We start from the raw sequence: 23143 nt of genomic DNA on the forward strand, positions 1-23143 counted from the left end.
GACCTGATTCTGATTAGTGCATGGAACACATTGCCAGGGATGGTGGTAGAAACAAATTCATTAGCGATATTTGGATCGGCACATGGTTGTAATAAAAATGGAGGGTTATGGGCTGTGTAGGAGGGAAGGGTTAGATTAATCATGGAATATTATTGCAGTCGGCAGAACATTGTGAGCTGAAGGGCCTATACTGTGCTGTACTGTTCTATGTTTTATGCTGTAATAAAACTTTTAATCCTCCAGAGCTGTGCTTTAATTTGAGCTTATCTCATCAGTCCAGGGCTCTGACTAATATCCATTGGCAGCTGTGATGCCATCATACACCATGGCACAGGATGTAACAGCAATTGTCCTACACACATGTAAATACACACATCCAGTGAAGGCTCACTGCACACAGCAACGCTCTCCGTAACATTTCCCCAGGACATACAGGCTGTCCCCAGGACAAAAGGGGCTGTTCTGCAGATGTAACCCTCACTTTGTTGTTTGTACATCCAATCTTCTGAGTGTGGCCAATCGGTACACCAATGACTGAATGGCTGGGCACAGCTCAAATGCCACCTGTAAATTTGCCGATGACATGAGTATTGTTGGCAGAATTTCAGATGGTGTCAAGGAGCTGTACTGGAGTGAGATCAATCAGCTGGCTAAGTGGTGTCTCTCAACAACAACCTGACACTCAATGTCAGCAAGACCAAGGAATTGATAGTGATTTTTTTATAATTATGTTTTGTGTACACTATATGTCACAGAGTCATAGAGAAGTACAGCACAGAAACAGGGCTATCAGCCCATCTAATACATGTCAAAACCATTTAAACTGCCTACTTCAATCGACCTGCATCAGAACCATAGCCCTCCATACACCTACTATCCATGTACCTTTTCAAACTTCCCTTAATCACTGAAATCGAGCTCACAGCTCATTCCACAGTCTCAGCACCTCCTGAGTGAAGAGGTTTCCCCCTTGTTGATGCGGTATTTCATTTATTCGATTATGGATTTATTGAGTATGCCTGCAAGAAAATTAATCTCAAGGTTGTATATAATATATGTATTTTGATAATAAATGCACCTTGAACTTTTTTTGCATTGTACTGCTGTTGCAAAACAACAAATTTCATGACATATGCCAGTGATATTAAACCTGATTCTGATTCTAATTCTATAATTCAGATCTGCTTTGTGTTAAACAACTCTCTATGGCTGTCATGAACTTGAATAAAAGTGAAATATCACATCTTTAATAAATCTTTAACATTTCGTAAGGAAAAACAGGATATTTTCGGTAGACTTCCATTCCATATAGTCTTGTTTTGCAAGGTTATGAACATTATATTGAAGCTTGGTTTTATGCTGGTGACATGGTGATCGGCTGATCCGCAGCCATGAAGAGAGAGAGGAATTTCAATCATCCCTAGGAATAGCGAAAAATGTCCCAAACCTCAGCCCTCTCCTCAAATCTACATTCACTGTATAGAGCCAGGGAGCAAGGAGGAGGGGGAGCAAGTACAATGTCCCTTGCTGCTTTCATTCACCATCAGTACCACCCCTCCCACATTACAGAAGGAGCATTAGATTGTGCAAGTGGCAGCCCCAAGGATAAGTCATACTGGGAGGTTCACACTTTTGGAGCCCTTTCTCCTAAAGTTGAAAATTTCACTTTGGAGACTACCAGAAGTCTTTGGGAGTGTGCAGTATCATCTCAGCAGTGGACTGAAACAGCTTCCTTTCCTAGAAGGATTCTGTTCGGTGAAGTTTTTGATCCATGTCTCTTTGGCACTGAGCAGCAGATTGCCAAAGTTTCGAGTCTAACTTTGCTGGGAGCAGGAAAGGATTTATTCCATTTGTAACAGTGGAAAAACTTGTCTTGTTTGGAGTGCCTAGACCAGGGCGGCTGGATGAAGAGGACTTTGGACTGAGTGGCCAACAGAAGAACGGACTGGTTTGGGGAGACACCTTCAATGTTCGAGCCGCACAGATGGCACTGAGATTCTTAACACTGCACAGACTTCCCTAACTATCCACTTCTTTTTCCCCTCCAGCCCCATCTCATCTCTGAATTGTTCCTTTTTGACTGTTTACTGATGTTCTGCTGGGTGTAGACCGTGTAGTTTCCCAGCGGTGGTATTGAACTTCTGAATTCTGACTGCAGGGTGCAGCTCCAAGATGTCCACACTGAAGTCGTATGCAGAAGCTGCAGGCCCAGGAGTTACAGCTCGTTAAGAGGACCACCCATTCAAATGATTGACTTTAAAGAATGCTGTAAAATGTACTGAACCTACTTCAGTCAGTAGGAATGCCACTATAAAAGCCGCAGCAGAGACTGTTGAAGGCCATGAGGGCATTGCTGTGTCAGCAGTTTTGAATGAGAAGACTATTTTCTTTTTGAAGTCAGCAAAGGGTTAGGGTTAGGGTTTTGGCCCTGCGTCAGGGGCTAAGGGTGGAGAGTGTTTTCATGCAGGTGGAGCTGGTGTTGTGTGAATGGTAATACTCAGGCCTCTGCCCCCATATCCCTGACATGGCTCTCTTTCCCTACCTGCTCTCCATAGGCGAGGTGCCACCCAAAATAACCCCAATACGGTACAGTGGTCATCTAGCCAGTCAACACCACCCAGGGCTAACCCTTGGTAAGTGCTCCCACAGAGCTCTGCATGCACCCTCATTGCATGGGTCTTGTGAGAATACAACATCATAAAAGGAATGAACTTCCGCAAAAACTCTCTCTGGATCCACAATGGAAGAGCCGGAAGAGATCAGAAGGGTGAGTCATGGTCCAGATTCTGCGGCATCTTCACTTGGGCACCTGGGGACCTCTCAAGCTGCAGGCACCTCAGCACTTCCTTCTTCCTCTGGTACCCATCCTAGAGGGGCGGATTTCAAATGGTCGGCCCCAGACAGGACTCCAAGTTGATTAGCTCCTTCTCAAGCCAATCAATCCCAGACACCCCCGATTGGTTGACCTATGTGAATACTCCTGGCAGAACTATGGGATGTGAGCCTTGCCCACATCCCACCAGAGCCTTCAAGGAGAGGAAGCTCCCCTGTTCTTCCCGCCAGGTCCTCCAAAAGTGATAGAATCGAGCATCTTCCAGCAGCCAGTTGTTGAAATGCCAGTACGTGGAGCTCACCTGTGCAGGCAGCACATACAGCTCTCCCCACACCAGGTGGTGGTCTGAGCACTCAATCAGCCACATGGAGACTGCCAGCACTAGGGAGATGTGCACCCTGGAGAAGTACATGAGATAAATCAGCAAGTCTCCACCCTCTCCAGACTTTCTTGAGAAAGAGCAGGAGTCAGGGTGAAGATTCTTCCAGATATCAACCAAGTCAAAGGAAACGATTAGCACCCTTTACTTCCATACTGCTGCTCGACTACTCTGGGGACCAGAGTGATCCCCCTCCTCAAGAGTGCAACAGAAGTCATGTCCCAGGATGACGCACTCGCAATGAGCAATGAAACCCAGCAAAGCAAACAGGAGAGCCTGTATTGGGTATGTCTCAGGGGCATACACATTTATAAAATGCATTGGGATGCCATCCTTGCACATGGTGAGGTGAAACAGAAGGCCTGCCACAAATGTTCAATGTCTTTGGCTGGAAAAAAGAAGCCAACAAAATGGCCACCATGCTCAAAATGGAGCTGAAGTAAATCATGTGGACCAACCACCACCACCCCCCCCCCCCCCCACTCACCATTCCAGTATCCAGGTAGATACATCTCCTGAAATAGAGTAGGCGTCCTGCAAGCAACTCACTGCATACCTCCCAACCCTGAAAACTGAGGGATGATAGAATCTGTGGAGAACTCCCCGGCCACCAGTGATGTTAACACTACCAAAGTTTCGTGAAGCGCCTGACAATGACCCCTCACCAGTGTGCAGTATCAGTGTTGGACAGGAGAGTGAGTGTGCAATATCAGTGTCAGAGAGGAGTGAGTGTGTAATATCGGTGTTGGAGAGGAGAATGAGTGTGCTATATCAGTGTCACTGTGAAGGTCGAGTGTGGTATGTCAGTGTCAGGGAGAAGGATGTGTATGCATTATCAATGGGAGGAACTTGATGAAAAAGGAAATACACCAGGGTTCAACGTTTCCCATTCCAGATGTCACATATCCCAGGAAGTGATAGATGTGGGTACGACTACAATGTTTGACAGACATTGAATCATTGGACTATATGACATCGGAGCAGAGTGAGGCCATTCAGTCCATTGGGTCTGCTCGGCCATTCCATCATGGCTGATTTATTATTCTTGTTGACCTCATTTTTCAATCTTCTCCCCATAACCTATCAACCTCCACTTTAAAAAGATTGGATTCCAGTTAATTCGCACATCTTGGCCCAATTAAGCAGCTGCCCCAATTTACCAAAATTTCATGGAAATAGTTAAAAAGGTATAATAAGGCAAATTAGGTAACAAATTATGAATTTAAATTAAATGCTGAACAAATTAGAGCACTGCAAATACTACTGCAGTACTTTAGACTTTGTATTAGTTCTTCATACCTAAGCAATGGAGAAATTCATCACATCACACTCTTTTGACTGTAAATGAACAAATTCATCACAGACACCTAGCGCAGGTAACGGACTGCGTTCATACAATACTGTTGACAACTTCATCCCCCAAATCTTCATTTCTAATGTAACATTCAAGATGTATGTTGACACCTTCAAATTATTTGTAGTTTCTAATTTGTTAAAGTAGTGAAATTGTCTCTTTTCACTCTTGGCCATTTCTGGCAGAAATTGAATTGAATTGAATTAACTTTATTTCTTACATCCTTCACATACATGAGGAGTAAAAATCTTTACGTTGCATCTCTATCTGAATGCGCAATGTGCAATTCATAGTAATTTGTAATAAATAGTATGTACAACAGAATAGTCAATGTACCTTAGAGAATACAATTGCGTCAGGATGATTAATCAGTCTGATGGCCTGGTGGAAGAAGCTGAATCGGAGCCTGTTGATCAAGGCTTTTATGCTGCGGTACTGTTTTCCGAATGGTAGCAGCAGGAACAGTTTGTGGTTGGGGTTACTCGGGTCCCTAGTGATCCTTTGGGTCCTTTTTACACACCTGTCACTGTAAATATCCTGAATTGTGGGGAGTTCACATCCACAGATCCACTGGGCTGTCCACACCGCTCTCTGCAGAATCCTGCAGTTGAGGGAAGTACAGTTCCCATACCAGGCAGTGATACAGCCAGTCTGAATGATCTCAATTATGCCCCTGTAGAAAGTCCTTAGGGTTTGGGGACTCATGCCGAACGTCTTCAACCACCTGAGGTGAAAGAGGCGCTGTTGTGCTTTTTTCACCATACAGCTGGTATGTACAGACCAAATGAGGTCCTTGGTGATGTGTGTAACAAGGAACTTGAAGACGTTCACCCTCTCAACCCCAGATCCTTTGATGTCAATAGGGGTGAGCCTGTCTCCATTCCTCCTGTAATCCACAACCAGCTCCTTTGTTTTTGCAACATTGAAGGAGAGGTTGTTTTCTTGGCACTACTGTGTCAGGGTGATGACTTCTTCCCTGTAGGCTGCCTCATTATTATTTGAGATAAGGCCAATCAATGTAGTGCTGTCAGCAAATTTAATTAGCAGATTGGAACTGTGGGTAGTGACACAGTCATGGGAATACAGAGAGTAAAGGAGGGGGTTTAAGACACAGACCCAAAGAGCTCCTGTGTTGAGGGTCAGAGGGGTGAAGGTGAGGGAGCCCACTCTTACCACTGCCAGCAATCTAACAGGAAATCCAGGATCCATCTACACAAGGCAGGGTGAAGGCCGAGGTCCCTGAGCTTCTTGTCAAGCCTGGAGGGAATTATGGTGTTGAATGCTGAACTGTAGTCCAAGAACAGCATTCTCACATAAGCATCCCTCTCCTCCAGATGTGTAAGGATAATGTGTAAACTCTGGCTATTGCGTCATCTGTCGATCAGTTGTGTCAGTAGGCAAATTGTAGGGGGTCCAGTATGGGTGGTAGCATGCTGCAGATGTAGTCCTTCACTAGCCTTTCAAAACATTTGCTTACTATTGAGGTGAGTGTGACAGGATGCCAGTCATTCAGACATGTTACCTTGGTCTTTTTAGGTACAGGGACGGGGGTGGAGTTTCAAGATGGCGACGTAAACATCTGCCTTTTAGGCGCTCTTCATTTTTTTAACTATAATCACCCTTTAATCAAATCTTTTCGAATTTAATCATATGAGTTGATACTTTCGATTGACTTTTTTTTCCTAAAACTATATTTGATCTAATTCTGTCGAACTTAAAATGGCTACAAGCAAGAAATCGTCTAAGGAGCCTTTATCTATTGACGCAATTTCTAATCTTCTGGATGCTAAACTTGAAAGTTTGGAAAGCAAGCTGGAAAGTAAAATGGAAAGTAAAGCAACAAGTTTGGAAAGTAAATTGGCAAGTTTGGAAAACAAGCTTACCACGAAAATGTCTGAACTTGAAGGAGTTGTTAGATCGCTTGATAATAAGCTTCAATCGCAGGCATCGGATATTCAGTGGCATGAAGATAAGTTTGCGACTCTTGAAAAATTAATTGTTGAAAAAGTACGTACAATTGAAGCATTGGATAAGAAGATACAATCGACTGTTAAAACAGTAGATCAGTATAAGTTTAAAATTACTGATCTCGAAAACCGATCTCGCAGACAGAACTTGCGAATCATCGGGTTTCCCGAAAAAGTTGAGTCCGGTGATTTAACTGAATTTTTCTCTAAATTACTGTGGGAAATTTTTGGTGGTGAAGGTTTACAAACTAAACCTGTTATCGACCGCGCTCATAGAGTTGCGAGGTTTTCGTCTACGACTGGTAAACCACGAGCGGTGATTGTTCGCCTTCATTATCCTCGTGAGAAAGAGCTTTTAATTCAATTAGCTCGTAAAAAAGGTATGATTTCTCACAATGACAACACATTTCGAATTGTTGAGGATTATTCATATGAAGTAATGAGAGCGAGAATCGCTTTTAAACCAGTAATGGCAGAGATTCACTTGATCGGACTTAAACAAGCTTTAATGTATCCAGCGAAGCTTAGAATTACGCTGAACGACAACAGTCAGCAATTTTTCAACACTCCGGAAGAAGCGAAGAAATTTGTTGAAGAATTTCGATCTTCTAGTGCAACTTGAACTATGTGTTATGTTAAAGATTTTTTGGAGAGAGGATACCATTTCACTTTAAGTTTTAACCTATGAAGCTGGGTTATAACTTCTTATCCTGATCTACGAGTCTGGTTTTTTTTACTATCATCATTGTTTATAGATGCTCTTTTTAATTTTTATAATATCTTTTTTTTCTTTTTTTGTTTCGGACATATACGTTTATATTTTGTAATAATGATTTACTTTTTTTTCAAGATGTCGTTTCTTTTTCCCGTAAGATTCTGTTTTCTGTAAGCATTTATTTGTTTGCCTGTACTTAGAAATGGGACGAATGTTTTGGATTTTTTGGTCTTTTTTTATTATATATTGTAATGTTTATTACATCCCTTTTTTAATCCTATTTTGATAACTTTTTTTTATTAAATTTCTTTTAATAGATTGCTGAATTTACATTTGTATTTAGTAATATGGCTTTTTCAAAATGGCGTTTCTTCTTCCCATAAGTCTTTGCTTCTGAAACGTCATCTTTCTTGTATTTGAACATGGAATTTTTTTTAAAGGTATATTACACTTTCAAATTTTAATGTTTATACTTTTTTTTATTAATGATTGTTTGTTTTATTATATTAGTTTTTTCATTCTGATTGATATATATTTTCTTTTTGCAACCCTATATCTTAATCTGGGTGTTATATAGTTCTCTTTTAATCTTTTTATAGAGCTGCCATCTTGAAATGGGGGTAATGTTAGTATTAGATTTTGCGCCTGCCGCTTGGCTTTCTTTCGAAGGGTGGGGGGAGGGGGTAGGGATCTTTTTTCACGCTTTTGCTCTTTATTTTTTTGCTTTTAGTTTATGGGCCGACTTTAAATTATTAATATTGTTGAGGTGTCATGTTCTCCGGTTGCTTCTGAATCAATTTTCCTTCTTCCTGAATTATGGGTTATGTGTCTTTTTAACCTTTTATGATACACACAACTAATATTGGCATGATGGATAAATCTATTAACTTTATCTCTTGGAATACTAATGGTTTAAATCATCCGATTAAACGTAAAAAAATATTTAAAGTATTCCATAGATTGAACGCTAATATTATCTTTGCACAGGAAACCCATATTAGGAGGGAGGATAATCAACATTTTTTTAGGTTCTGGAAGGGTCAACAATTTCACTCGAATTGTACCGCCAAAATCAGGGGTGTGTCTATTTTTATAGACCCCTCAATATCGTTTACACATCATGAAATTACTTCTGATCCACAGGGCAGATTCTTGTTGATAACTGGCTCACTTTTTAATCGAAAAGTTGTTCTAGTTAATATTTATGCTCCAAACGTTGACTGCCCTGAATTTTTTAAACATTTATTTACTTCCCTTCCTAATCTAAATGAATATATGTTGATAATGGGTGGAGATTTTAATTGTTGTTTGAATCCTTCGATGGATAGATCTAAACCTATCCGTACTCTTCCGAATAGATCAGCCCTACTTATTAATTCTTTTATGGTTGATTCGGGAATCACAGAAATATGGCGGTTTTTGAACCCTAAAGATAAAGAATTTTCATTTTTTTCACATGTATATCATAGCTATTCTAGAATTGACTATTTTCTTATTGATCATCGGTTATTAACGGATGTTATTGATTGTAAATATGATTCTATTACTATTTCGGATCATGCACCTTTGAAGTTATCTATTAAGATTTCAGACTTTTCCAATAATATTAGATCTTGGAGACTTAACGCTACTTTGCTTCAAGACCCAGAATTTATCACCTACATAAAACAGCAAATTGACTTGTTTTTCTCAACAAACTACACTGAAGAAATCGACAGAGGAATACTTTGGGACTCTTTTAAGGCTTTTATCTGTGGACAAATTATCTCATATTCAGTTGGTAAAAGAAAACAAAGATATTTAGATATTGCTTTATTAGTGGATAAAATTAAGGAAATTGATAAGATTTATTCCGTGACTCCTACCAAAGAACTTTATAAGAAGAGAGTTGAGCTTCAAATGGAACATAGTTTACTATTATCTTCTTCAATTGAAAATCAATTAATTAGGACCAGGGCTCAATTCTATATTCACAGTGATCGAACTGGTAAACTGTTAGCTAATCAATTAAAAGCTATTTCGACTAAGCGACAAATTATTAAAATTTGTAAACAAGACGGTAATTTAACTACTGATCATAGAGAAATCAATAATACTTTTCAAGATTTTTATAAATCTTTATATCAATCAGAATTTGATGGTGACCTGTTCATGATGGATAATTTTTTTAACAATCTGAATATTCCTAAACTGATAGATGAAGATCATAGCTTGTTAGATGCTCCTATCTCTATGGTCGAAATAGGAGAGGCTATCTCATCAATGAATTCAGGGAAAGCTCCTGGTCCTGATGGTTATATTGTAGAATTTTTTAAAACTTTTTCTTCTTTGCTTTCCCCTTGGTTATGTGAAATTTTTAATGATGCGTTTGCTAAGAAGAGATTACCTCAATCTTTTTATGAAGCTAATATCTCTCTAATTCTTAAAAAAGATAAAGATCCTACTTTATGTGCATCTTATCGCCCTATATCATTATTAAATGTAGATTCTAAGATTCTTACAAAAATTTTAGCCATTAGATTAGAAAAAGTACTATCACAGATTATTTCAGAAGATCAAACTGGTTTCATTAGGAATCGGTATTCCTTTTTTAATGTTAGAAAATTGATTAATATAATTTATACTTCACCACCCACAATCTCAGAATGTGTTATCTCATTAGATGCTGAAAAAGCTTTTGATAGAGTTGAATGGACATACTTATTTAATACATTGAGAAATTTTAATTTTAGTCCCAACTTCATATCATGGATTAAATTAATATATTATAAACCTGTTGCTTCTGTTCTTACAAATAATTATAGATCCTCTTTTTTTCAATTATCTCGTGGTACGAGACAAGGCTGTCCCTTAAGTCCTTTATTATTTAATATCGCATTAGAACCTTTAGCCATTGCTATTTGTGAATCTCCTAATATTTTTGGTATTACCCGTAATGAGAAGTTATACAAATTATCACTTTATGCTGATGACTTGCTGTTATATATTTCTGACTCTGACAGGTCTATTCCCACTATTTTATCCTTGTTGGCTCAATTTGGTAGTTTTTCTGGTTATAAACTAAACTTGGATAAGAGTGAATTATTTCCCTTAAACGCACAAACTTTATTGAATGACAGGATACCATTTAAAGTTGTTACTGATAACTTTACCTATTTAGGTATAAAAATTACCAAGAAATATAAAGATTTATTTAGACTGAATTTTTTACCTATGCTTCATCAAATTCAACAACTTACTACAAGATGGTCTCCCTTATTTTTATCATTAATTGGTCGGATTAATGCTATTAAAATGATGATTTTACCGAAATTTTTATACTTATTTCAAGCCTTACCAATTTTTATTCCTAAATCTTTTTTCGATAACATTGATTCAAAAATTTCCTCATTTGTGTGGCAAAATAAAAACCCTAGGTTAAGTAAAAGGCAATTACAAAAATCTAAAAAAGATGGTGGTTTAGCTTTACCTAACTTTAGATTTTATTATTGGGCAAATAATATTCGTAACTTAATGTATTGGAAATTAGATTTGGATTCACCATTGTGCCCACAGTGGGTAAATTTGGAATGTAATGAGGTAAAGGGATATTCTCTATTCTCTGTTCTTGGTTCTTTTCTTCCTGCTGATTTAGTTAAATTTAATAAACAAATATCTAATCCTGTTATCAAACATACATTACAAATTTGGTTTCAATTTCGTAAGTTTTTTACTCTGAAAAACTTTGTTCTTGATAGCCCTATCTTACTTAATTTTTTTTTCAAACCTTCCTGGACAGATCAAGCTTTTAACATATGGAAAAGGAAAGGTATAAAATGTTTTCGTGATCTTTTTTTTGAAGATACTTTGATGTCCTTTGACCAACTTTCCAACAAATTTAAATTACCTAAATCTAATTTTTTCAGATATCTACAAATCAGAAATTTCTTACATAAAGTTCTACCATCTTTTCCTAATTCAACTTCAGTGGATTTTTCAGATTTGATTTTTACCTTAAACCCTTGTCAGAAGGGATTAGTAGCTTTTATTTATAATATGATTATGAAGATACAACCAGAAATATCAGATAGAATTAAACAAGAATGGGAAAAAGAACTTCGATATAATATTTCAACAGATAAATGGGAAAAAATTTTACAAATGGTTAATTCCTCTTCTATATGTGCTAAACATGCTTTAATACAATTTAAAATTGTACATAGAGCTTATATGTCTAAAGATAAGCTTGCTCGATTTTACTCTTATATTAACCCTTAATGTGACAGGTGTCATCTAGATGTGGCTTCATTGACCCACATGTTTTGGTCATGTCCCACTTTACATAACTATTGGAAGGACATATTTGTTACAATTTCTTCAATTTGGAATATTGATTTACAACCTCATTTTATTACTGCAATTTTTGGTATACCAAATGAGGATGATATTCAGTTTTCCCCTTCAATCAAACGAATGATTGCTTTTGTAACATTAATGGCCAGAAGGTCTATATTACAAAACTGGAAAGAAGTAAATCCTCCTACCATGTCTCAGTGGCTTTCTCAAACTATTTCATATCTAAGTTTGGAAAAAATTAGAAGCACTATTTTTGACTCATCAGTCAAATTTGAGGAAACTTGGGGACCGTTTATTCGGCATTTTCATATGAATTAATCTGACCTTTTCTAGACCTTCTTTCTGCTTATTCTTGTTCAGGTATGGAGTTCCGGAGTTTTTTTTCTGACACTATCACATACTTATAAACTGTTACTATTGCCCATGTTAGTTTAGTTTAGTGTTTTTTTTTATCAACATACATTTTCTTTCACTTATTTTCAATTTTTTTTTCTTTTTTGACGATTATTTTTGTTTTCTTTTCATATATAGTTATATAGACTTGATTGATTAAGGTACTTGTTTCTATTGATGTTTTAATAGGATATTATTATCAATGTAATTTCAAGTCCATTGTATTCATAACCTATTCATTATTATGTTATGTTTTTTTTATATATATGAAACTTAATAAAAAGATTGAAAAAGAAAGAAAGGTACAGGGACAATGATGGATGTTTTGAAACAGGAGGGCACTCTACACTGGGGGGAGAGAGAGAGCTTAAAAATGTCTGCAAACACACCAGCCAGTTGAGCTGCGCACACTCTGAGTATCCGCCCTGGGACGCTGTCCGGTCTCGCAGCCTTGCGGCTGTCCAGTCATTGGAAACACCAGCATACTTCAACCTCAGATGACCAAGGTGCATGTTGCTTCCGTGGCTTTCTTCAGGAGCTGCTCAGTGTTAATGCCATCATAAAAAATTTAGCTCATCTGGGAGAGAGGCAACGATATTGGAAACACCACTGCGTTTAGCTTTGAACTCTGTGATGGTGTGCAGACCATGCCATAAGCTGTGTGTGTTGTTGGTGGAGAGTTGTGTCTGGATCTTGTCCCTGTATTGTTGTTTCACTGCCTCTCCGAGTCTGAGTGCTTGAAACCACAGAGACCAAGACAGTTCTGAATTGTCTAATTGTCACCAACTATCAATAACAAACATCACTGGTTTTTGGACACAAACACATGCAACTGACACTATTTAAAAGTTCTTTGCTCGAAGCCCAGTCTTGTACCTAATGGCCATACAAGTGCATGTGACTAATGCTATTTAGAACCTGTTCAGCAACAGTATTCTGTCCAAATTGAGTGGCATATAATCCCAAATAAAGAAAGTTAATCCTGGCTATCTTCTCGATTTGGTTTGGTTCTTTAAGAGTTGTCCCAAATAAGTGGCTGCCTCAATTAATCAATGGCCCAATTACCTGGAATTCACTGTATACTCAAATGACGGCCTCCAAAGTGGTCTCTGCCAATGAATTACAGAGATCAACCACCCTCTGGCTAAAGAGATTCCTTCTCATCTCTGTTCTAAATGGACGTCCCTCTATTCTGAGGCTGTGCCCTCTGGTCTCGGACTTCCCACACTACAGGAAACATACTCTCCACATACACTCTATGTAGGCCTTTCAGTGAGATTCCACCCCCACTTCCCATAATCTCATTCTTCTAAACTCCATATAACCATATAACAATCACAGCACGGAAACAGGCCATCTCGGCCCTCCTAGTCTGTGTTGAACTCTTAATCTCACCTAGTCCCACCTACCCGCACTCAGCCCATAACCCTCCACTCCTTTCCTGTCCATATACCTATCAAGTGATAGGTATCCAGTGAACACAGACACAGAGCCATCAAACACTCCTCATCTCAAGAATCATCCTCACAAACCATCTCTGAGCCCTCTCTAATGCCAGCACATCTTTTTACTCCATAAGAGGCCCATACCTGAAGTAAATGTTCAGGGTAAATGGGGATAGGAAAGGGTTAATGTGGGGTTATCCTGGCACAGAATCAATGGACCGAATAGTCTATTCACTCACCTCAACACTGAACTGATTCCACAAACTATGTCCTGACAAAGGGTCTCAGCCCAAAACGTCGACAGCGCTTCTTCCTATAGATGCTGCCTGGCCTGCTGTGTTCCACCAGCATTTTGTGTGTGTTGTTTGAATTTCCAGCATCTGCAGATTTCCTCCTGTTTGCTCCACAAACTATGGACTCACTTTCAAGAACTCTTCAACTCATGTTCTCAGTATTAATTAATTGATTGATTGATTGATTGATTGACTAATTAATTAATTGTGGATTTTTTTGTATTTGCAGTTTGTCTTTTGCAATTTGTCAGTCTTTGTGTGCAGTTTTTCGCTGATTCTATTGCATATCTTTGCATTTGCTGTGAATGCTTGCACGAAAGTGGATCTCAGGGTGGAACGCGATGACATATACGCACTTTGTTTAATGAGGGGCTGTCCTGGCACAGATACAATGTGCTGAACGACCTCTTCAGTATGGCACATTGCAGCTACTTTACAAAACCCACACACAATTGCCAATCATTCACCAGTGAGCCCATCTGTGTAGTAAATCCCCATGGATTTATCCCCTTCTCTCTGAAAGGATCCCCATATAGGAAGCCCTGTCCATTGTATAGAATCTGCCCACACTGAACTCCCAAGGCCTGGACACACTTCACACAGTGCAGTGCCAATACCTGTGCCTAGACTTCCAGCCAGGGTCTAATGTGCCCAAACATTAAGCGATCTCATGGTAGCCACTCACCTGGTCCAACATAGAATGAATCCTCATCAGAACCGCTGACATTCGCGTTTCCAGGTGTGACTGTCCAGACCTCTGCAACTTGCCCCGAAGCAGAGTTGAGAAGATCCTTGATGGTCAGTGTCTGTTCTAGCATGGTAGAGCCCTCGCCTGTATCATCTGCTGATACCTGTCTGGCTTCAGAAGTCTGCGCCTGGATCTGCTGTGGTGCTGATCCCACCACAGGCTCTCTGGTTTCATGGTGAGTGGACTCTTGCTGGTAGGATAAGATGGGAAATGGCATAGACGTGAAGATCTCAGGGCCTTCTTGGAAAGCAGAGCCCTCATCAGCAGCATTCAGCCTCCCCACACTTATTAACCCACCCTCCTCTTCCACTGTGCCCAGCCTTGTTGCTACAGGTAATAGCTCTGCTGGATTGACCAACATAGATGGGGATTCTGACTGTGTAGTAATGGGCTCTGTTGTGATTGGCTGATTCATTCCCTTTGCTTCTTTGACAATGTGAGCTTCCAACTTGGCTGCTGGATTCATACCAGAGGTTTCCCCAGTGTCCATTTGCTCCATTACTCCTTCTGCATTTGTCAGGGTTGGCCAAACATTTCTCCTCGTGGCCAAGGTTGGTCCCGGGACTAACAACATAGACCCATTACCTGAAGACAAAGTTAGCAGCTCTGAGGGATCTGTGGGTCCACCAGGGGCTGTGATAAGGTCCTTGGCAAGTTGCTCTGTGTGTGGCAATAATCCTGCATCTGAGCTGCCCGTGGTAGATATTTGACTGCTCCTACCTCTGATAGAGGCTTCAGTCATTACCTGCATGCTTTCAGCTGAAGCCTGCAGTGAGCCCATGTGGGACAAATAACCTGCTTCGTGTTCCATCTCACCCGAAGGGATCGCAACCAGGGACTGAAGGCTGATGGTCGACACATCTGGAATATCCTTCATGTCAGGCTGGCTTCCAGCCAGCTCCTCCAGGGTCTCCGACTCCTGCTCTAACTGCATCAAGTATGTCTGCTCCAATTTCACTCTCACCCTTTGCTGCCTCTCACCTGGTGCTGGGGTAACACCTCCCCCTGAGAACAGAGGACGCAGTATCAAACTCTCAGTCTTCTCCTCTGCTGCCAGTGTGGTGACATGAAGTCCTTCCTCGGAAGCTGGGAGTGGTGCCAGGGTCCTCGTGAAGGTTGACACAACCTCAGCTTGTGAGTGGCTTCCCTCCTGGATAGACAAAGCCTGGCTATGCTCCTCCTGCACACTGCCTCCTTCCTCATCACTTCCACCCAGATCCAGAGTTACTGTGGACACACTTACTGCCTCTGGAGGGTGATGTGTCAATGTAGACTGCCCAGTCGGAGAGAACAAGATGTCAGTGAGCTCCCCACTGGTATAGCTGACACTGTCTGGAGATGGAAGGTAAGACAGAGATAAGATCTTCCTCTCATCATCAGCCGAGCTGTGATTCTCATCACCAAGGTTTGGAAATGGGAACAGACTGGTGCTCTGCCTCTCCACTGCCCCTGTACCAAGGCTGATTGACTGATGAGAACCTTCCCTTCCTTTGTTACTGCCAATCTCAGCTCCCTGGTTTAGTGCTGAAAGATATTCTAGATCCTCTCTGAAAGTTGTCTCCCCGGAAGCTTCCACGCCAATTTCTATGGGTGTACTGGATGTGAGCACTGAGCCACGGTTTTGGGGAGTGACATCGGCACCAGTCAGTGAGACCTCACTCCCAGTGATGGTTCCCACCGTCGCCAGTGACTGTAGTAGCTTTATGCTTCCACCCCTCCAGTCCTCCTCACCGGCCCGTTTAATTTTTGCAGCGTCCATTTTCTCATCACTGGTTTCTTCGTCAGCTTCTGCAGACACGTTCTCCATTCTTCTTGCTGGGGGTGTGGGGAGTGGGAGAGACACAGACCAGAACGTTAGAATCTCAGGGTGAGACAGACATGTCTGACTGCATTAGCTCGGTGTCTGAGACCGCAGCACTGCCAACATCACAACACAGCCAGAAACACCGCAGAAATAGTCAGAAAGCTAATACACTTACCGAGAGCCAGACGACAACCCTTCTAACCCCATCACTGAGCTGTTCACACAAACTATCAACTCACTTTCAAGGACTCTTCATCTCCTGTTGTGGATATTTATTTATTATGATTAGTTCCTTTTGGTTTCTTTTGCATTTGCACATTTTGTTATCTTTTGCATGTTGGCTGTTTGTCCATCCTGCTAGGTGTGGTCTTTCATTCATTCTAGTGTGCTCCTGGATTTACTGTGAATGCCCACAAGAGACTGAATGTCATGGCTGTATATGGTGATATATATGTACTTCTAACTTTGAAGCACCTCCTCACCAGGAAGTGCATCAGCGTCACTCCCCAACGCAATGACAGCATAGCATTACCCTCCACACCCCATCAGTACAGACCATCAGGAGTCAGGAGTCAGCTCCAAATTCCACAGGTTCATGAGAACATCATATAGTGGAGGTAGTGAGAGCTGTGGGGGGTGGGGGGGTGAAGTAGTGAGATCCAGAGGGATGGGAAGAAGTGAGATCTGTGAGGGATGTAGTGAGATTTGGAGAGGGGGTGATCAAAGGGCCACCATTTCCTTACCCAAGACATACATTTTGGGTTCATGATCAATCCATCATTTTACCCCTTACCCCCCCCCCACCCTCACCCTGACATCTAACTGAATCCTATCCTCACTCACCCCCTTCATCCCACCTTCACCCATCTGCTCCCCCAACTCACAGCCAGTATGTCTCTGCAAAGAGGAGTTTTTCCTCAGAGGAAAACCACAAATCCACTTGTGAAAGGACGTCCCAGTTGTACAAGTGTTGCTGCCAGAGACCTCACATACACCAAATTTAGAGAAATCCCATTCCAGATAACATTCTGGCATTCCAAATGAACAGGTAAAAAAGGGGAAAAAGGATGTGATATGTTTATCAGTCAGATTTGTGCTGAGCAGTGATGTGGAGTAAGTTTGGGATTGTTATTTTTGTGTAATTCATTATTAGATTTTATCCTTGCTTTCATAAGTTATCATGTATGTGTGATATGTGTACTACCGTGCTTGACACCCTAATTCAAATAAACATTGTCTGGTTTCTATATACATCATCTGGTTATATACATTATATACACATATGTAGTTAAATGATAATACACTTGACGTCAATGGGTAGGATTAATAAAAGATACTGTGGTTAAGGATCCCTGAGAGAGTAGTCACCACAGGATGCTAGAACATGCTTGGACCTGAACCAGTGTCCTCAGCTTAAATATACACAACAGGACACCATGGAAACCAGCCTCCCCTCCATGGACTATGTGTTTATATCTCACTGCCTCAGTAAAGCAGCTAGTATAATCAAAGACCCCACCGACCCCAGACATTCTCTCTTCTCCCCCTCCTCCTATTGGGCAGAAGCTACAAAACCCTGAAAGCACATACCACCAGGCTCAAAGACATCTTCTACCCCATTTTATGAGATTATGGTGCCCTAGGATGGTCAGTCATAGTCATAGGACACTACAGCACAGAAACAGGCCCTTCGGCCCAGCTAGTCCATGCTGAACCATTAATCTGCCTCATCCAATCGACCTGTACGTGGGCCATAACCCTCCACATCCCCCCCCCCCCATCCATGTACTAATCCAGATTTCTTGTAAGTGTTGAAACTGAATCTGTATCCACCACTTGCACTGGCAATTCATTACACACTCTCACTACGCTCTGATTGACAAAGCTCCCCCTCATGTTCCCCTTCAAAATTTCATCTTTCACTTCTAGTACTAGTCTCACACAACCTCAACACAGGTTAAAAGCATATTTGTATTTAACCTATCTATGCTACTCATAATTTTAGATAACATAACAAATCTCCCCTCATTCTTCTGCACTCTAGGGAATTAAGACCTAACCTATTCAACCTTTCCCTATAACTCTGGTACTCAAGTCCTGATGACATCTTCTAAATTTTCTCTGCACTCTTTCAATCTTATTTACAACTTTCCTATGGGTAGGTGACCAAAATAGTACACAATACTCCAAATTAGGGCTCAGCAACATCTTATACAATTTTAAAATAACACACCAACTCCTTGGCCTCACAATCTAACTTGTCAAGGCCCTTTCCTGCACTCCACTTTCTCTGTAGTTGTGACCCTTTATTCTGCCCTCTTTTACTGTTTTAACTCATACTTTTTCAATGCACCGTGTAATGAAATTATCTGTATGGATGTTATGCAAAGCCACGTTTCTCACTCTTCCTCGGGGCACATGACAATAACCAACCAGTTGACCAGTTACAAAGGTGTGAAGGTGGAGAACTCAGTTCAAGGACAGATCAAAGGCAGATGGCCCATAACATTCAGCAAGAGAGATTCCATGAGAAAGAAGACAATCCGTGGTTAACAAAGAAGGTCCAGGTAAAGTAACATCATGTACAAGAGCATGCAACGTGATCAGGTCTGGAGGTGGACCAGACAACTGGGGAGTTTGACAGACACTGAGACACTACAGAGACTGATGGTAGACACGAAGGTAGATATGACCACCACAGGGACTGGTAGTAGACCAGACAGCTGGAATTTTACCTCAACTAGCAGTAAGAGACTAAAATGTTAATAAGGGACAAAACTGATTATGGGAAAACTGGCAAGTGACATCAAACCAGACAGCGAGGGCTTCTCTGAATCCATGGAAAAGAAGAGGATGGCTACGGCAAATGGTGACTCTGGAGAACAAGGCCAGGGAAATAATAACAGGAAATAAGCAAATGACAGAAATGTTAAATCAATAGCTAAAGACCATAAGACATATGAACCGAATTAGGCCATTTGACAGATTTATTATTCCCCTCAACCCCTTTCTCCTGCCTTCTCTCTGTAACACATAACAACCTTACTAATTTTTCAAACTCCACCTTAAATATACCCAGTGACTTGACTTGCACACTATCTGTAGAAATGAATTCCACAGCTTCGCCACCCTCTGGCTAAATAAATTTTTCTCATCTCTGTTCTGAAGGGACATCCTTGCATTCTGAGGCTATGCCCTCTGGTCTTAGACTCACCCACTAAGGGAATATCTTCTCCACATATAAGCCTTTCAATATTCAATAGGTTTCAATGAGATACCCCCTCATTCTTCTAAACTGCAGCAAATACAAGTGCAGAGCCATCAAACACTCCTCATATGTTAACCTTTTAATTCCTGGGAACATTCTCATAAACCTGCTCTAAATGTACTGCAACACAACACAACTTTTCTTTGATAAGTGGCCCAAAACTGCTCATAATACCCCAAATGTGATCTGACCAATGCCTTATAAAAGCTTAACATTATACCTTTGCTTTTGTATTCTAGTCCTCTCAAAATCAATGCTAACATTGCATTTGCCTTCCTTAGTACTGACTCAATCAGCAAATTAACCTTTAGGGAATAATGCATGAGGGGCCAGCTTTCCTTCATATTTAATCTTTTCTCTCTTTTGCTGCTTTTTAAATGCTTCCAATCCTCAACTTTCCCAATATTTTTTGCTTCATTATATGCCCTGGTTTTCGCTTTTATGCTGTCTTTCACTTCCCTTGTTAGCAATGGTTACCTCATTCTCCCTTCAGAATACTTCTTCATTTTTGGGATATACCTTTCCTGTGTCTTCTGAATTTCTCCCAGGAACTCCAGCCATTGTTGTTCTGCCATCATCCCTGCTAGTGTCCCCTTCCAATCAACTTTGGCTCTTTCATGCCCCTGTAGTTCCCTTTACTCCATTAGCACCTTGTGTCAGTCTTTCCCATGGAAACTGCAAATATCCCAGTGATAGTTTCAAACACAGTGGAAGAACTTGTAACAAACATTATTGTGAGTTTTTATTATTTCAAGATCCTGGGATTATTTCAGAGATTATTTCAACATCTCTAAGGATTCATACTGGGCCCAACATATTGATGCAATTACAAAGAAGGCACAACAGCAGCTACATTTCATTTGGAGGTTGAGGAGACTTGGTATAAAGCCAAAATCTTTTGCAGATTTCTACAGATGTACCATGGAAAGCATTCTTACTGGTTGCATTACCATCTATTATGGAGGGGCCACTACAAAGTACTGATCCAGAGAGTGCAGAGAGTTCTAAACTCAGCCAGCTCCATCATGGGCACTAGCCTTCCAGCATTGAAGACACCTTCAAAAGAATTACTTCCATCGAGGAGGTGGTACAGGAGCCTGAAGATCCACACATTTTAGGAACAGTTTCTTCCCCTCTACCATTAGATTTCGGAATGGACAATGAACTAACCCCTCCCCACCAATTTTTTGCTCTCTTTTTGTACTACTAGTTTAAATTTTTATGTATATATTTTACTTTAATTTATAGTTTTTTTAGTTGTACCGCTCCTGCAAAACAACAAATTTCATGACATATGCCAGTGATATTAAACCTGATTCTGATTGAGGGGCAAGATACTGAAGAAACAAATGGAACTAAAGGCTGACAACTCACCATGTCTCAATGATCTATATCCAAATAAATAAAGAAAAGTGGTTGCAGGGACTATCAAGTTATGGGTTCAGGATTTCAAAAAACAAACCAAGTTTTAGCAATGTACCAGCAAACTAGAAAACCACAAATGTGAACCCATTGTTCAAGAAGGGTGGAAGACAATAGTTGGCGAAGGCAGTAGGCATTTTAGGACAGCTAGCTTATTAGCTACTGTTGGAAATTTGCTGGAATTGGCAATCGGGAAAAAAATAGTCACTTCCAGAAGTTTAATATAATCAAACCAAATCAATGTTGCTTACTTGGAGTAAATCATGTTTGACAAATCTGCTAGAATTCTTCAAGTATATTACAAGCAAAGTTGATCGAGAGGAACCTCTAAGAAACGTGTATTTCCAGAAAGTATTTGACAAGGTGCCACGTAAAACACAGGTGCACAGACAACAGCTCAAACATACAAAGGACAGAAAGAAGGGAGTTGGAATCCAGTGGTTGTTTTCAGGTTGGAAGGACATAACCCATGCCACAGGGGACAGTTGTAGAGGTCATGAAGTTGTACAATACAGAACCAATCCTTACATCCATGCTGAATATTTTGCCCATCCACACAAGTCACTTTTACCCTACCTCTATGCCTTGCCTGCTTGATAGAACGATAGAACCATAGAACACTACAGCACAGAAAACAGGCCATTCGGCCCTTCTAGTCTGTGCCGAAACTTTATTCCGCTAGTCCCATTGACCTGCACCCAAGTCCATAACTCTCCAGACCTCTCCCATCCATGTACCTATCCAATTTATTCTTAAAACTTAAGAGTGAGCGTGCATTTACCACATCAGATGGCAGCTCGTTCCACACTCCCACCACTCTCTGAGTGAAGAAGTTCCCCCTAATGTTCCCCCTAAACCTTTCCCCTTTCACCCTAAAGGCATGTCCTCTTGTATTTATCTCTCCTAATCTAAGTGGAAAAAGCCTACTTGCACTTACTCTGTCTATACCCCTCATATTTTGTAAACCTCTATCAAATCCCCCCTCATTCTTCTACGCTCCGAGGAGTAAAGTCCTAACCTGTTCAATCTTTCCCTGTAACTCAACTCCTGAAGACCCGGCAACATCCTAGTAAATCTTCTCTGCATTCTTTCAATCTTCACCATAACATCCCAACTCCTATACTTAATACTTTGATCTATGAATGCCCAGATGCCAAAAGCCTTCTTTACAACTCTGTCTACCTGTGACACCACTTTCAGGGAATTATGTATCTGAACTCCCAGATCCCTTTGTTCCTCTGCACTACCATTTATGGTGTATGTCCTACTTTGAATTGTCTTTCCAAAATGCAACACCTCACACTTGTCTGCATTAAATTCCATCTGCCATTTTCTGGCCCATTTTTCCAGTTGGTCCAGATCCCTCTGCAAGCTTTGAAAGCCTTCCTTGCTGTCCACAACGCCTCCAATCTTAGTGTCATCAGCAAACTTGCTGATCCAATTTACCATATTATCATCTAGATCATTGATATAGACAACAAACAACAGTGGTCCCAGCACAGATCCCTGAGGCACACCACTAGTCATGGACCTCCAGTCTGGGAAGCAATCATCCACTACCACTCTCTATCTTCCCCCACACAGCCAATTTCTAGTCCAGTTTACAACCTTTCCATGGATACCTAGTGTCTGAACCTTCTGAACTAACCTCCCATGTGGGACCTTGTCAAAGGCTTAACTAAAGTCCACGTAGACAACATCCACAACATCTTCATCTACTTTCTTGGTAACCTCCTCAAAAAACTCTACAAGATTCATTAAACATGATCTACTACTCACAAAGCCATGCTGACTATCCTTAATCAGCCCTTGGCTGTCCAAATACTTGTATATCCGATCTTTCAGAACATCTTCCAATAATTTACTACTACTGATGTCAGGCTCACCTGGTTTACTTTTGGAGCCTTTTTTAAACAACGGAACAACATGAGCTACCCTCCAATCCTCCGGCACCGCACCCGTGGCTAAGGACATTTTAAATATTTCTGCCAGGGCCCCTGTATCTTCCTTTCCAGTCCTGAGAAAGTATCTCAGTCTGAAACGTTAACTGTTTATTCCCCTCCATTGATGCTGCCTGACGTGCTGAGTTGCTCCAGCATTTTGGGTGTTCCTCTCATATGCTTCCTGTTTTCCCTGATCAACCCTTCAATAACCTTTGTTATCCAAGGTTCCCTAAACTTGTTACCT

General features: G+C 40.8%; 1 protein-coding gene across 1 annotated transcript in view; it reads right to left on the reverse strand.

The window, feature by feature from the left end:
• ncanb (neurocan b) overlaps positions 1 to 23143 on the reverse strand; it is a 232132-nt gene that overhangs the window by 84088 nt on the left and 124901 nt on the right. Inside the window, exon 7 of the mRNA XM_059992388.1 lies at positions 14400 to 16277. Within this exon, the coding sequence (XP_059848371.1) occupies positions 14400 to 16277 (1878 nt within the window). The remainder of the gene's footprint in view (positions 1 to 14399; positions 16278 to 23143) is intronic.

The sequence above is a fragment of the Hypanus sabinus genome, chromosome 16, assembly GCF_030144855.1.
Source record: "Hypanus sabinus isolate sHypSab1 chromosome 16, sHypSab1.hap1, whole genome shotgun sequence".
NCBI classification, from domain to species: Eukaryota; Metazoa; Chordata; class Chondrichthyes; order Myliobatiformes; family Dasyatidae; genus Hypanus; species Hypanus sabinus.